At 33.3% G+C, this 16273-nt stretch overlaps 1 protein-coding gene across 1 annotated transcript; it reads left to right on the forward strand.

The window, feature by feature from the left end:
- The first annotated feature begins 695 nt into the window (after positions 1-695).
- LOC134691191 (cytochrome P450 2C9-like) lies at positions 696-15051 on the forward strand. The gene is made up of 8 exons (XM_063551517.1): positions 696-1284; positions 1864-2089; positions 4634-4760; positions 6562-6712; positions 9343-9479; positions 11541-11637; positions 13345-13551; positions 14208-15051. The coding sequence occupies exons 1-8, from the start codon at positions 909-911 to the stop codon at positions 14387-14389; spliced, it is 1503 nt and encodes a 500-aa protein (XP_063407587.1). The 5' UTR covers positions 696-908; the 3' UTR covers positions 14390-15051.
- The last annotated feature ends 1222 nt before the right edge of the window (positions 15052-16273 follow it).

Consider the following 16273-nt stretch of genomic DNA (forward strand, 5'->3'; position numbering starts at 1 on the left):
CTAGGCAAACTATATTTGGTGACTTGGATGATTTAAGGATGTTAAGTTTTCTCGTTTGAATTGTTTTACATTGTCTTATCGGGGCCTTTTATATCTGACTATGCGGTATAGGCTTTGCTCATTGGTGAAGGCCGTACGGTGACCTATATATAGTTGTCAATGTCTGGCATTTTTAAAATTAGTCTTTTGTGGATAGTTGTCTCATTGGCAATCATATACCACATCTTCTTTTGTATATGTATTTAAATTATAGGTTTAAATTGAATTAAGATTAACAAGCATTTATTTAGTATGTTAAAACAAAGCTGACCTTCAAACTAATTACAATTTAGCATTTTGAGTATTAAGAAAACTTCGAACATATTCGAAGAATATAAAATAAAAGCATCTATCATTCTATAGTTCACAGATCTTTATTCCTCACACAATGAAACGCTAGAAGTTTAAAATTAGCTTTATTTCTATAAAAAAGTTTTTTTTCCATATCAATCTTTTAATGATGAAACTTTCCGAATATTTTCATTTTATAACTTCCAATGTCATATTTGACCTATTGGTATATACGTTGAAACCTCTTCATCACATTACACATACACGACTTCACAAGTACACACATCGATATATCGCTTACGTATACACTGAGCGTATACAGTTGAAAAGGTGTAATGTTTACATTAAATGACCTTGTTTGATAAAATGTACTGCCAGTAAGCTATTACATTTTTTAATTCCTTCATTTCAAAAGGTGTATCATCTCGTTTATTTGTTTATCCAGTTTAACAACCCCCTCTGTGCAGCACTTTGGAAAAATTGATTTGACCGTACGAAATCCCAGGATATTTATGTATAGAACTGTAATGCACATTGTGATTTTATTTAAGTGAATTTTATAGGACACGGCTAACGTTATGTTAAACCAACTGTATACTGCGTTATACATGTTAGATCTGACAACTGTGTTGACATTCTTACTCGTGTTAATTGTCAGCTATATAATATGGAATTACTTCTTCACGGTCCAGCGGGTAGATATTCCGGGACCAACACCGTGGCCCATAGTTGGAAACCTACCACACATTGCGGGTGCGCGAGATATAGGAAAAAAATTGTTGGAGTTTAGGAAAACATATGGTGACATGGTATTCCTTCGATTTGGTCCACAACCTATACTTTTGTGTTTTGGTTATAAGCTGGTTCGGGAAGTTTTATTGGTCAATGGTGAAAAAACCAAGTTCAGGCCGACTTGGATGTATCTTATTAGAAAGTTCTTTCCTAAAGTGACAGGTAAATTAGATATAACATGTAATATTATAGTAAACTATATTAATATATGTTTGAGTATTCCATCACCAGCACGTTGGCCTCACTGAATATCAGTTTTTCAAAAGTCAATAAAACCACACATTTACCTCACCAAAAGACAGTAACTGTATAATATTAATTAAGTACTGTTTTTCTATATCAATTGGATTTTGATTTTGTATAAATAAAAAAGAAGATGTGGTGTGATTGCCAATGAGACAACTGTCCACAAGAGACCACAATGACACAGACATTAACAACTATAGGTCACCGTACGACCTTAACAATAAACAAAGCCCATACCGCATAGTCAGCTATAAAAGGTCCTGAATTGACAATGTAAAACAATTCAAAAGAGAAAACTAACGGCCTTATTTATTTGAAGAAAAAAAATGAACGAAAAACAAATAAGTAACACATAAACAAACGACAACCACTAATTACAGGCTCCTGACTTGGGACAGGCACATACATACATAATGTGGCGGGGTTAAATATATGCATGGAACAATTGTGCATGCCTCCGAATGAAAGTATATCTATATAATTTCTTTTAAACAGGCATTTTCTTCAGCGATGGTAAAACATGGTCGGATGGACGAAAATTTACGGTTGTTGCACTCAAAGATTTCGGAGTAGGTAAAAAGACGATAGATGAACGTATACACGAGGAAGTTCAATACTTAGTGGACGAGTTTTCTAAAAATCCAGAGAAGCCTGTCGACGTTCTAAAAGTATTTCCTATGGCTACTTCAAATATTATATCAAATATAGTATTTGGATCAAGGTAATGAAAAAGAAAGGATGTTGCACAATGTCAAGATATGCACTTTAACTTTAAAACCTAAAAGGAAATGATCGTCGCTCATTGTTGTTCTTAGTCTCAAGGCTGGATTGAGACCTTCATCATAGGGCAAAAGTCCTAATTATTATGATGATATTAGTGATCTCATATATAACAGAATGAACAAATCAGAAAAAAATGTACTAAACTTTATCAGAGATTAGTTGATTTTAAATTTCAAAAATCATTACAACATATAAACTTTTGGTAAAAAGTTGACTTGTAGAATTGTTCCTTTTTTAATATTTAAAGAAGGTTTTAAATTTTTAGCATATTTTTTTTAAAATCTTATATCATATTTGTTTCTTTTCTGGAAGATAGTCCAACCATATTACAGAACTAAACAAAGCAAGAAACTTAATGGTTTGATCAATCTAATTAAACCAATCTCATCGCTCCCGTTTTCCCACGCGACATATCAGAAAAAGATCGTTTTTTTATTAGATGGTTGTTAAAGCAAAGAATCGTATAGTTGTTTCGATTGAGGTTGTTACTTATTATTGTTTATAACAGGTTCGATTGAGGTTGCTACTTATTATTGTTTATAACAGGTTCGATTGAGGTTGTTACTTATTATTGTTTATAACAGGTTCGATTGAGGTTGTTACTTATTATTGTTTATAACAGTTTCGATTGAGGTTGTTACTTATTATTGTTTATAACAGGTTCGATTGAGGTTGTTACTTATTATTGTTTATAACAGGTTCGATTGAGGTTGTTACTTATTATTGTTTATAACAGGTTCGATTGAGGTTGTTACTTATTATTGTTTATAACAGGTTCGATTGAGGTTGTTACTTATTATTGTTTATAACAGGTTCGATTGAGTTTGTTACTTATTATTGTTTATAACAGGTTCGATTGAGGTTGTTACTTATTATTGTTTATAACAGGTTCGATTGAGGTTGTTACTTATTATTGTTTATAACAGGTTCGATTGAGGTTGTTACTTATTATTGTTTATAACAGGTTCGATTGAGGTTGCTACTTATTATTGTTTATAACAGGTTCGATTGAGGTTGTTACTTATTATTGTTTATAACAGGTTCGATTGAGGTTGTTACTTATTATTGTTTATAACAGGTTCGATTGAGGTTGTTACTAATATTGTTTATAACAGGTTCGATTGAGGTTGTTACTTATTATTGTTTATAACAGGTTCGATTGAGGTTGTTACTTATTATTGTTTATAACAGGTTCGATTGAGGTTGTTACTTATTATTGTTTATAACAGGTTCGATTGAGGTTGTTACTTATTATTGTTTATAACAGGTTCGATTGAGGTTGTTACTTATTATTGTTTATAACAGGTTCGATTGAGGTTGCTACTTATTATTGTTTATAACAGGTTCGATTGAGGTTGCTACTTATTATTGTTTATAACAGGTTCGATTGAGGTTGTTACTTATTATTGTTTATAACAGGTTCGATTGAGGTTGTTACTTATTATTGTTTATAACAGGTTCGATTGAGGTTGCTACTTATTATTGTTTATAACAGGTTCGATTGAGGTTGTTACTTATTATTGTTTATAACAGGTTCGATTGAGGTTGCTACTTATTATTGTTTATAACAGGTTCGATTGAGGTTGCTACTTATTATTGTTTATAACAGGTTCGATTGAGGTTGTTACTTATTATTGTTTATAACAGGTTCGATTGAGGTTGCTACTTATTATTGTTTATAACAGGTTCGATTGAGGTTGTTACTTATTATTGTTTATAACAGGTTCGATTGAGGTTGTTACTTATTATTGTTTATAACAGGTTCGATTGAGGTTGCTACTTATTATTGTTTATAACAGGTTCGATTGAGGTTGCTACTTATTATTGTTTATAACAGGTTCGATTGAGGTTGTTACTTATTATTGTTTATAACAGGTTCGATTGAGGTTGTTACTTATTATTGTTTATAACAGGTTCGATTGAGGTTGTTACTTATTATTGTTTATAACAGGTTCGATTGAGGTTGTTACTTATTATTGTTTATAACAGGTTCGATTGAGGTTGTTACTTATTATTGTTTATAACAGGTTCGATTGAGGTTGTTACTTATTATTGTTTATAACAGTTTCGATTGAGGTTGTTACTAATATTGTTTATAACAGGTTCGATTGTGGTTGTTACTTATTATTGTTTATAACAGGTTCGATTGAGGTTGTTACTTATTATTGTTTATAACAGGTTCGATTGAGGTTGTTACTTATTATTGTTTATAACAGGTTCGATTGAGGTTGTTACTTATTATTGTTTATAACAGGTTCGATTGAGGTTGTTACTTATTATTGTTTATAACAGGTTCGATTGAGGTTGTTACTTATTATTGTTTATAACAGGTTCGATTGAGGTTGTTACTTATTATTGTTTATAACAGGTTCGATTAAGGTTGTTACTTATAATTGTTTATAACAGGTTCGATTAAGGTTGTTACTTATTATTGTTTATAACAGGTTCGATTGAGGTTGTTACTTATTATTGTTTATAACAGGTTCGATTACGATGACAAAGACTTCAAGGAGATGTTATATCACATTTATTTCATATTTAAATCTGCAACCATTGCTGCTCCTGAGAATTTCTTCCCAATTATTGATAAACTGAAACCATGGAATACGGTATGTATTTCCTTAGGCTGGTCCTCTCCATAAAATATCAAGTATGCCTTCGGAATATACAAATGTTATCAAGAATTTAAATAACGGTCGGGGAACAGACTAAAGGAAAAAATGAAACATATTTTATACGACCGCAAAAAAATTTTGCGTTCGTTTAAAGGTACAATGTATGATGTCGTCGTCCGAAAACACATTGATTTCCTAACAATAACTGAAGTTTAAGTGGATCAATCTCTATGAAATTTATTAAGAAGGTTCAATACCACAAAAGGAAGGCTGCATTTTTTTGGGGTATGATGGTTTCAACCGTTTTGGAATTAGGGGCTCAAAAGGGGTTAAAATAAGCATTTATCTATATACGTTCATGATATAATCTTGTGTATAAGTACATGTGTGTATTTCAATTGCTCTGAACCACAATGTTTCATACCACAGTTTGAATGTTTGAATTGATTTTGGGTGTTATGGTCCAAATGGTTTAGGAAGTTGGGGCCAAAAAAGGGGCCCAGATAAGCATTTGTGTAGTTTCCAGACAATTACTTTTGTTAAGTGAATGGATCTCTATTAAATTTAGAACGTTCAATACCACTAAAGGAATTTTGGGATTGGTATTTTGGGTTATGTTCCCAGCTGTTTTATAATAAGGAGCCCAAAGGGGGCCCAAATAAGCATTTTTGTATTTTCTAGACAATAAGTTGTGTTTAAGTATATAAATATCTCTGAAATGATTCCACAAGTTTCCAAACCATGAAGGGATGGTAAGTATTGACTTTTGGGGTTATTGATGAAAATATTTTGGAATTAGGGGGCGAAAGGGCCAAAAAAAAAGAGGGAAAACACTAGGTCTTTCTGGTCAATGGACAATTAAGACAATTTAAAAAGGCAGTGTAAGGGAGGTTACTCAAGATCATTTAACAAACAATGTTGGGTATGTTCAGATTTACCTTCCTTACGCCAATTTAAAATTATGTATAACGAAATGTCAGGTTTTTGGACTAATTCCAAAAAAATGTGGGTGGTAGGATTTTTTCAATTTTTTTTTCTCCGTATTTCTCAAAGTTTGAAGAAAAAATCTTGCACAATGTTTTGCAAAAGATTTGTAAGATCTTGACATTTGTTTTGTGTCAGAAACTCATATTATGTCAAATTTTTTATCACAACCCAAATGCATCTAGCTGTATCAAGCTTGAATGTTGTGTCCATACTTGCCCGAACTGTTCTGGGTTCGACCTCTGCGGTCGTATAAGCTGCGCTCTGCGGAGCACCTGGTTCATGTGGCTGATATTTGGTATTTTAACTCTACTTTCAACACTATAAGCTATTTTTGACCAATCTGTTTTTTATAGAGTGAGAATGAACCATCGAAGTCAATTATGATCGGAATCAAACGAAAATGCCACGTGCAGTGCAGTGACGGATCCGGAAATTCTCATAAGTGGGGGTCCACTAACTGACTAAGAGGACCCGTTTCAGTCATGCTTCAGTGATTCCCCATATAACCAACCATTTTTTTTTTGTCTGAAAGGGGGATCCGCCTCTGTCGGATTCGAAATTGTAACCTCAGGCAGTTTGGTGATTATCACAAAAGTTCAACTAGGCAAGCGAACACTGAAAAAATAAATCAAATGCTATTCTTTTTATTCTTAATAATAATTAATTTATTTTTGAAAATAACTAACAGATCACACTGAAAATTTACAGCTTGACGCTCAACGTTTAATTCAAGTAAATACAAACACGTGTTGTCTAGTCAAACAGGAACGGTAACACTGAAACTACTTGTTTTACTTTTTTTTAACAGAACACACAGGTTGCAGGACATTTGGCAGCTGTCAGAACGTATATGCGTTCCAGAGTGGATAAGGAGCGAGATTCATTTGACCCAAATAATATTCGGAACTTTATTGACCTTTACCTGGAACAAGAGGAAAAACCAGATTCAAAAATATCAGGTTCTTAATCTTAACATGCTTGAATTTAAGCGAATTCCGTTAAATATTATAGGTACATTTGTAAATTTTAAATCATGCATACTATTCCTGTCCAGTGTACTAAGCTGTACCGATATTATCGACAACGCAACTTTAGTAGTTAATAGTCAATATCGTTTCATACTCTTGTCTTCATCGTTGACATTGATGCGTACGATATCGCAAATTAGACAATGTCGACACGATATTGTTCACATTGTAAATATCGTTCCATACTCTTTCCTACATAGCGCCTACGTAGATGCTACCAATATACAAACGTAAGTGATAATGTAAGAACTAGTAGTCTATATAACACGCCAATAGTCAAAATCTTCGTAGCACTACGTAGCCGCTACGATATTGAACGCAACCCAGGTATAAAATATGAAACGAAGTTGGCAATATCGGCGAAATCGTCACTATATATCATGCACTGGGCATACACGCACCTCCGAAACGGAAGAGGCATACATTAAAATTAAGATGCAGAAACGTAAATAACCTTAATCAAAATCAATGTAAAATCAATACAGAAAAGAATGCGGAAACGTTAAACGCAACCACCACAGATCAAATGAAGAGGATGTAAGCAATGGCAAAATTTATTTGTGTTTTTAGTTTAATTTATTTAATTGCAGAATTTAAGACTTGTGTTTTAAACACTTCTTTCTCAAGTTAAAATATATAATAAAATTGAGAATGGAAATGGGGAATGTGTCAAGGAGACAACAACCCGACCAAAGAAAAAAAAACAGCAGCAAAAGGTCATCAACAGGTCTTCAATGTAGCGAGAAATTCCCGCACCTGGAGGCGTCCTTCAGCTGGCCCATAAACAAATATATACTAGTTCAGTGATAACGAACGCCATACTAATTTCCAAATTGTACACAAGAAACTAAAATTAAAATAGTACAAGACTAACAAAGGCCAGAGGCTCCTGACTTGTGACAGGCACAAAAATGCGGCGGGGTTAAACATGTTTATGAGATCTCAACCCTCCCTCTGTACCTCTAGCCAATGTAGAAAAGTAAACGCATAACAATACGCACATTAAAGTCCGAGTCTGATATCAGAGGATGTAACCAAAGAAAATAAACAAAATGACAATAATACATAAAGAACAACAGACTACTAGCAGTTAACTGACATGCCAGCTCCAGACTTCTATTAAACTGACTGAAAGATTATGATTTCATCATATGAACATCAGGCACAACCCTTCCCGTTAGGGGTTTAGTATTATACGATCATAACATATATGAGAAGAACATAACCCGTGTTATGCCAACAACTGTTTTTTTAATAAATGTGTTTAGTTTTGATGCAAATTAGAGATCCTGTCAGTGACTCAATATTAACGCCAAAATATGCAGTCTTTAATGACTTGACAACAGTATCATAACTATATCCCTTCATAATAAGTTTATTCAAAGGTTTTGTTAGTTTCTGAGGTGAATATCGACACCTTTGTTCTTGATAAAGAATATTTCAATAAAAAATTGGACGTGAATCTATCAAACTAAAATAAATTTATACTAATCAATCAAATATTTTAAAAGATATTGCATTAGACTGCAGGTCTTGTAAAACTTTTAAAGATAGACATGGACTGAAAAACATGATCTGAAAACAAAATAAAAATATTATACAATTACTGTCTTTTGATGAGGTAAATATGCGGTTTTATTGAATTTTGAAAAAAATATATTCACTGAGGCCGACGACCGAAGTGAATATCAGTTTTTCAAAAGTCAATTAAACCCCAAATTTACCGAAACAAAAGACAGTAATTGTTTTATTCCATATTATGAGGAAAGAAAATGTATGTGATGACAAACATATACCAAAACAAATTTTAAATGAAACATTTTAACATAAAGTAGCATGTAAAAGCGCGTGACGTCTAGCGCGGTGAATATACTTTTTTATTCAAAATCCAATTCATATAGAGAAACCTACTAAAATATACTAATATGGAATAAATATATATATATTGTTCTCGTCTTGATATCAACCTGGCTTATTTGTTTTCAAATTATAGATTAAAAATCACTAGAGCTTTTTGCACAGTCAAAATTCACAAAATTATTAAAGGAAAATGAGGTATGATTGCGAAATGTGACTAAAACGACCCGTATAGAATTACACGTACAGCCAATGATTAAGAAATTGTATTCATATAGATTCTACCACTGCGTCGAGTGTAATACGATATGTATCCACTCGAGACAGTTAAATTTTCAAATTAAAACGCGAGGCTTGCCCGAGCGTTTTAAATATTTAAAATTTAACTGTCGAGTGTGGATAAGTATCGTAATACTCGAGATTTGGTGGTGGAATCTGTTTCTCTTATGTTATGCAGGAAAACTTATTCCTTCTTTTCGAATGATCTGCAAAACGATGTGTTTTTTTCAATCTGACGTCATAAGGCATGGTTGCCTTTTTCATGTTTCACATCAGAGGAAAGCAAGAAAATTCAACATCATAATCGGATTTTAACCATTGACGTACTGAGATCAAACGAACCACACGTTGATTAATTTCTTTTATACAATGGGATAAATTGACCAAGAATTAGAGAAATAATTTTATATATGTCTTTTTTTCAGAGGACTTTCTCTTTCAAGCAATTGTAGATATTTACCAAGCAGGAACAGATACCACAGCTGTCACCCTTTCCTGGTGCATGTTGTATATGCTTAAATATCCGGAGGTGCAGAAAAAATGTAGAGACGAAGTCATGAAAGTGAGTGTCATTTTATTTATTCCAGTAGAGAATGTAAGGAGTACTGTGCTGGCGTGGATGTTGTGGCTTGCTCTTTATATTTGTTTTTCATTATTACTATTTTATGATTGTATTTATATATCTTCAGACTTTTAATCCGTCTTTTATCTATTAGTAGACTTGTATCTGTATCAGATTTGACGTGGAATTATTTCATTATGAGAGGATGAAAGCAGATATTTTAAGTAATACAAATGCGATTATGCAGTGCACTTAGATACCCAGCTCTCAATATTTAGTAAACATATAAAAGTATTTCAATTTAAAAATTGAAGAAGTAATGGAAAAGATAATGGACAAATGTTAGCCTATTCACAATTGAAACAGTTTTCGAAAAAAAATAATTGAAGCCTTTGTTATTATTGTAGGTTATTGGGGATAGTAGATTTCCTTCAACTAAGGAGATAGCCTTTGTCATTGTAGGTTATTGGGGATGGTGGATTTCCTTCATCTAAGGAGATAGCCTTTGTCATTATAGGTTATTGGGGATGGTAGATTTCCTTCATCTAAGGAGATAGCCTTTGTCATTGTAGGTTATTGGGGATGGTAGATTGCCATCATCTTGGGAGATAGTATGCCTTTGTCATTGTAGGTTATTGGGGGTGGTAGATTTCCTTCCTCTAAGAAGATAGTCTTTGTCATTGTAGTTTATTGGGGATGGTAGATCTCAATCATCTTAGGAGATATCCTTTGTCATTATATGTTATTGGGGATGGTAGATTTCCTTCATCTAAGGAGATAGCCTTTGTCATTGTAGGTTTTTAGGGATGGTAGATTTCCATCATCTAAGGAGATAGCCTTTGTCATCGTATGTTATTGGGGATGGTAGAATTCCTTCATCTAAGGAGGTATCCTTTGTCATTATAGGTTATTGGGGATGGTAGGTTTCCTTCATCTAAGGAGATAGCCTTTGTCATTGTAGGTTATTGGGGATGGTAGATTTCCTTCATCTAAGGAGATATCCTTTGTCATTATAGGTTATTGGGGATGGTAGGTTTCCTTCATCTAAGGAGATAGCCTTTGTCATTGTAGGTTATTGGGGATGGTAGATATCCTTCATCTAAGGAGGTAGCCTTTGTCATTATAGGTTATTTGGGATGGTAGATATCCTTCATCTAAGGAGGTAGCCTTTGTCATTGTAGGTTTTTGGGGATGGTAGATTTCCATCATCTTAAGAGATAGTCTTTGTCATTGTAGGTTATTTGGGAGGATAGATTTCCAACATGTAAGGAGATAGCCTTTGTCATTGTAGGTTATTGGGGATGATAGATTGCCATCATCTTGGGAGATAGCCTTTGTCATTGTAGGTTATTGGGGATGGTAGATTTCCTTCATCTAAGGAGTTAGCCTTTGTCATTGTAGGTTATTGGGGATAGTATACTGCCATCATCTAATGAGATAGTCTTTGTCAGTGTAGTTTATTGGGGATTGTAGATTTCTATCATCTTAGGAGATAGCCTTTGTCATTGTAGGTTATTGGGGATGGTAGATTGCCATCATCTAAGGAGATAACCTTTGTCATCGTAGGTTATTGGGGATGGTAGATTTCCGTCATCTTAGGAGATATCCTGTGTCAGTGTAGGTTATTTGGGATGGTAGATTTCCAACATGTAAGGAGATAGCCTTTGTCATCGTTAATTTTTCGGGATGGTATATCTTCATCATCTAGGGAGATAGCCTTTGTCATTGAAGGTTATTGGGGATGGTAGATTGCCATCATCTAAAGAGATAGTCTTTGTCATTGTAGGTTATTGGGGATTGTAGATTTCCAACCTATAAGGAGATAGCCTTTGTCATTGTAGGTTATTGGGGATGGTAGATTTCCATCATCTAAAGATATAGTCTTTTTCATTGTAGGTTATTGGGGATGTTAGATTACCAACGCATAAGGAGATAGCCTTTGTCATTGTAGGTTATTGGGGATGGTAGATTGCCATCATCTAAAGAGATAGTCTCTGTCATTGTAGTTTATTGGGGATGGTAGATTTCCATCATCTAAGGAGATAGCCTTTGTCATTGTAGGTTATTGGGGATGGTAGAATTCCTTCATCTAAGGACAAAGTCTCACTTCCATACGTTATGGCTACAATACATGAAGTACAAAGACTTGCAGCTGTAGGTAGGTCTTAATGTGAATGTTTTACACTTTATAGACAGTAGTTAATGCCAGGGTTGATTGGTTTAAAACATATGGTTGTTGATATATCTTGTTTCTATGGGAACGATAACAATTAGGCAAATCACATCTACAATTCTAATCTAGGGGGTCGCTCCAATAGTGTAAGTGTTACCTGTTATGCGTAGAGAAGGTTAGTTTGGATAACTGTTGTGTGACGATACGGTACGTGTCTCCTGTACTTATCCCTAATTTAGTTATACCTTTATGCGTTTCTCAAACGGAGTTCATATTGATCGATATTTTAATAAGATTGAGAAAATACCAATGTTAAAGTCGTATGAATTCTTACCCATGATATCCCGCACTGGAGGCAAGCATGTTACCACGAGAAAACAGAGGCGGTTCAGATAAGACAACTATTCAGATATCGAAATATCTTAGAAATCAAAAACACGACGCTAGTGATTTGAGACACAGACATAACATAGAGTCCAACCAATTCGAGATGGTGACCCGTAAATTGAAAAGACGTTGCACAATCGGTACTGTCTTATAGGGCGCGCAAAATACAAAATTGTTCATCCATATGCAGAAAATGATATTGTATAGTTACCTTCGAAAAGTTATAAAAAAAGAATCCTTTTAAATCAATTTCCATATCAGTTCTAACGATTATAAGAAAGCAAAACAAATCAAGATGATAAATATATAATATAAGCATCGATTTTAATAAAAGACCAAAGCTATGCATCTAGATCCATGTTTTCAGAAAGTCAAAGCCTCGTTATGTCAGAGACTACTTCTGCTCGATATGTCAGAGACTACTTCTGCTCGATATGTCAGAGACTACTTCTGCTCGATATGTCAAAGCTGACTTTTGTCTCGATATTTCAAAACCTACTTTTGCCTCGACATGTCAAATCCTACTTCTGTCTCGATATTTCAAAGTCTGCCTTTGCCTCGATATGTCAAAGCCTACTTCTGTCTCGATATGTCAAAGCCTACTTCTGCTTCGATATGTCAAAGCCTACATTCGATCTGTAATGTCAGAGTGTATAATTGCTTTGTTATGTCAAAGTCTTCTACTTCATTACAAACACTCCATTTGGTTCGTTATTTCAAATTCGTCTTCTGCTTCGGTATTTCAAAGACTACATTTGCTTTGGTATGTCATAGCCTATATATTTGCTTCGGTATATCAAAACTGCTTCGTAGTGTCATCTATTGCTACAAGTATACAGGTATATATATTGCTGCAAGTATACAGGTATATCTATTGCTACACGTATACAGATATATCTATTGCTGCAAGTATACAGGTATATCTATTGCTACACGTATACAGATATATCTATTGCTTCAAGTATACAGGCATATATCTTTTGCTACAAGCTAAGAATACAAGTATATCGGTTGCTACACGTAAACAGGTATATCTATTGCTACAAGTATGCACGTATTTACATTGCTACATGTATTTGTATTGCCATTGCTACAAGTATGCACGTATTTCCATTGCTAAAGGTATTTTTTATTTCCATTGCTACAAGTATGCACGTATTTCCATTGCTACAGGTATTTGTATTTCCATTGCTACAAGTATGCACGTATTTCCATTGCTACAGGTATTTGTATTTCCATTGCTACAAGTATACATGTATTTCCGTTGCTAGTACAAGTATACAGGTATTTTTTATCTTCTTTCAGCTCCAGTTGCAACTCCTCATGCAACACTAGAAGACACGTACATCGATGGTAAACTCGTACCAAAACAAACTGTAATATTGTGTCATTTGATGTCTGTTCTTTATGATCCTACCCAATGGCAAGAACCAGAAAAGTTTCTACCTGAGAGGTTTCTAGGAGAAAAGGGAGAGCTGATTAAACATGACGCTTTTTGTCCGTTTTCCATGGGTAAGCTTTTGTTAGTTTAAGAAAGTGCTAACTGTGCAGAAAGGTTTTGTAGCAAAACTTTTCTGATCTATTGTTATATTCTTCCGTATTTTCCTCATTTTGTCTTAAAAAAGCTAGTTGCGTTAATGTTTTAATTGTGCCATAACATATTAATTGAATAAATGGTGAATACAAATTAACGTGATTGGAATTGTATGTGTTTGCTTTTTTCAAGTTCTATCTTCTTACCTGATAATTCCTAGAAATGTTGTTCTGTAAAAGTAATTGTTTCATATTGTGTTGCATTGACGTTTCGTTCTTGATGAACAAATATCTCGAATGACACAGCTTACGACTTGATTGCAAGATTTCAGTATACAAATTCGTCATGGTCCTTGTTGTGCATTTCATATCTGTTCAGACATTTTTTTATCTTTGACACATACTTTTAAATAGCATAAACAAGTAATAAATTATTTTAAGATGTTTAAAAGAATTATTTCAGTTAAGACAATATTAGATGACCTAATTTGATAAAAAGAAGTGATAGATGTAAGTGTAATGTTCATTGATTGAACTAATAAATCACTATTCTACACTATTCTAGGTTCCATTACGTTGAGAAGGCTAATCTAATGTTTATTGTTTGAACTAATAATTAGCTTTTCTTCGCACAGGTCCTAGGACATGCATTGGACAACAGTTGGCCTCAAACGAAGTGTTTTTGTTTTTCACTTCATTCCTTCAACGGTTCAATTTCACCACAGTTAACAAAGATGACTGTGTGTCTACAGATGGTGAGCATACAGGTGTTACTCGTCAACCATACCCATTTGAGATGTGTTTTAAACCTATCTAACACCAAGAATATAGAACATTCTTCATTTCATGAGTTTAGATTGGTCTATAAACATGATTCAGTACTTTCTGTGTGCATGGCATTTCCATCTTCATGAATGTATTTAACCAACAACTAAAATATACACAACCTTACATGATGGTCTGCTGCTTCATGTAGATCTTGTTTTATCATAATGTTATTGTTATCTAGCAAAAAAAGCATTCTAGTTAGTCAATTTTAAGACTTAAGACAGTAGTTTATACAGGGAACATGTAATTCCTTATGAAGTATATAAAATAGTGGAAATTATGCAAATTGAAATAAATATTTATATTTTGTTACTGCAGTAAAAGATAAAGTTAAAAATCATAGATATATTCTATAAATGTCTTTATAAATAATATTTTCACAATCTATGGTGTTGTTTCGAATGTCACTAGTGAATATTCATTAGACGAAACGCTTTTCTGATGTACAAATTTATAAGCCTAGTATCCAGGATATTTGTAAAGTCATCGCTTATGCTTTTAACCCAAAATACGCATGGTTATGTTTATGGTACTATGGTTATGGTCAACTTGAATATACATGTAAAGAATGGCGTGACCGTACTATTTTCTTATTAGTATATGCGAGTTTACATGTAAAGAATGCTGTGATCATACTATTTTCTTATTTGTTTATACGAGTTTATATGTAAAAAAAATGGCGTGAATGTACTATTTTCTTATGTTGTTAAACAGCCTAGTATATACGAGTTTACATGTCTATATATGTAACGTACAAGTAAAGAAGAAATATCAATTTTGGTAAAGAAAATAATGAAATACTTGGAACTATTTTGATCAAATGTCTTTTATAAAATACTATGTATTTGTGTTTTCTCTATCCTGTCTCGCTTTGTATTACTATTATGTTTGTTTTATTTCGTCCCCTTGACACCTGTATGTGTCTGATGTTATAAATAAAATCTTGAATCTTTTATAAGTTTTTATTTTAGTCAAACATTTGAAAGCCAAGGACAGATGAAGGCACGTGTAAACTGGGTCGATTCTATTGCTGGTGGAGATTTATTTCCCCGAGGGTATCACAAACACAGTATCACATGAATTATCATTGATATGGTTATATTTTTAAATTAACTGTTTTCAAAACTTTGAATTTTTGAAAATACTAAGGCTTTTCTACTTCAGGAATAGATTAACTTAGCTGTATTTGGCAAAACGTTTAGGAGTGTTTGGTCTCAATGCTCTTCAACTTCGTACTTTATTTGGCCTTTGTAACGTTTTTGCATTCGAGCGTCAATGATGAGTATTTTGAAGACGAAACGCGCGTCTGGCGTATCTACAAAATTTAGTCCTGGTATTTATTATTCTTAATAAATTAACGTTTTGTAAACGGACAGTTTTATTTAATAATAAAGTTAATTATCAGGTTATTGGGAAAGCCTTGATAACTGTATTGATGACGCCCGCGATGGCAAATAGTTCACTAGTAGCGAAATTGACCATACTGTTATTAAAACAATAAAAATAACACTTTATAGATGATATGTATATAAAAAGCTTTTTTTCTAGATTGACCTACTACAGGTACTCAGAATGCTGAATATTTGAAAGCCAAGTTAGTATAAGAACCGAAACGCTGACGAACTATCTGACCAAACATAAACCTTTTGTTATAAATGAACTCATCATAGATACCAGGACTAAATTTTATATATACGCCAGACGCGCGTTTCGTCTACAAAAGACTCATAAGTGACGCTCGAATCCAAAAAGACAAAAATAAAATAAAAAAAAGCAAATAAAGTACGAAATTGAAGAGCATTGAGATCCAAAATTCCTAAAAGTATAAGCTATCACATGTCAACTTTGCATGAAATAGAAAGGTCGCACATGA

Source organism: Mytilus trossulus, chromosome 11 (genome assembly GCF_036588685.1).
Source record: "Mytilus trossulus isolate FHL-02 chromosome 11, PNRI_Mtr1.1.1.hap1, whole genome shotgun sequence".
NCBI lineage: Eukaryota > Metazoa > Mollusca > Bivalvia > Mytilida > Mytilidae > Mytilus > Mytilus trossulus.

Excerpts from the sequence above, each read along its gene's own strand:
- LOC134691191 (XM_063551517.1), top strand. The coding sequence starts at position 909 with ATGTTAAACCAACTGTATACTGCGTTATACATGTTAGATCTGACAACT. Across the intron at positions 2,090-4,633 it reads AATATAGTATTTGGATCAAG|GTTCGATTACGATGACAAAG; the intron begins GTAATGAAAAAG and ends TGTTTATAACAG. Across the intron at positions 13,552-14,207 it reads TTTTTGTCCGTTTTCCATGG|GTCCTAGGACATGCATTGGA; the intron begins GTAAGCTTTTGT and ends TTCTTCGCACAG.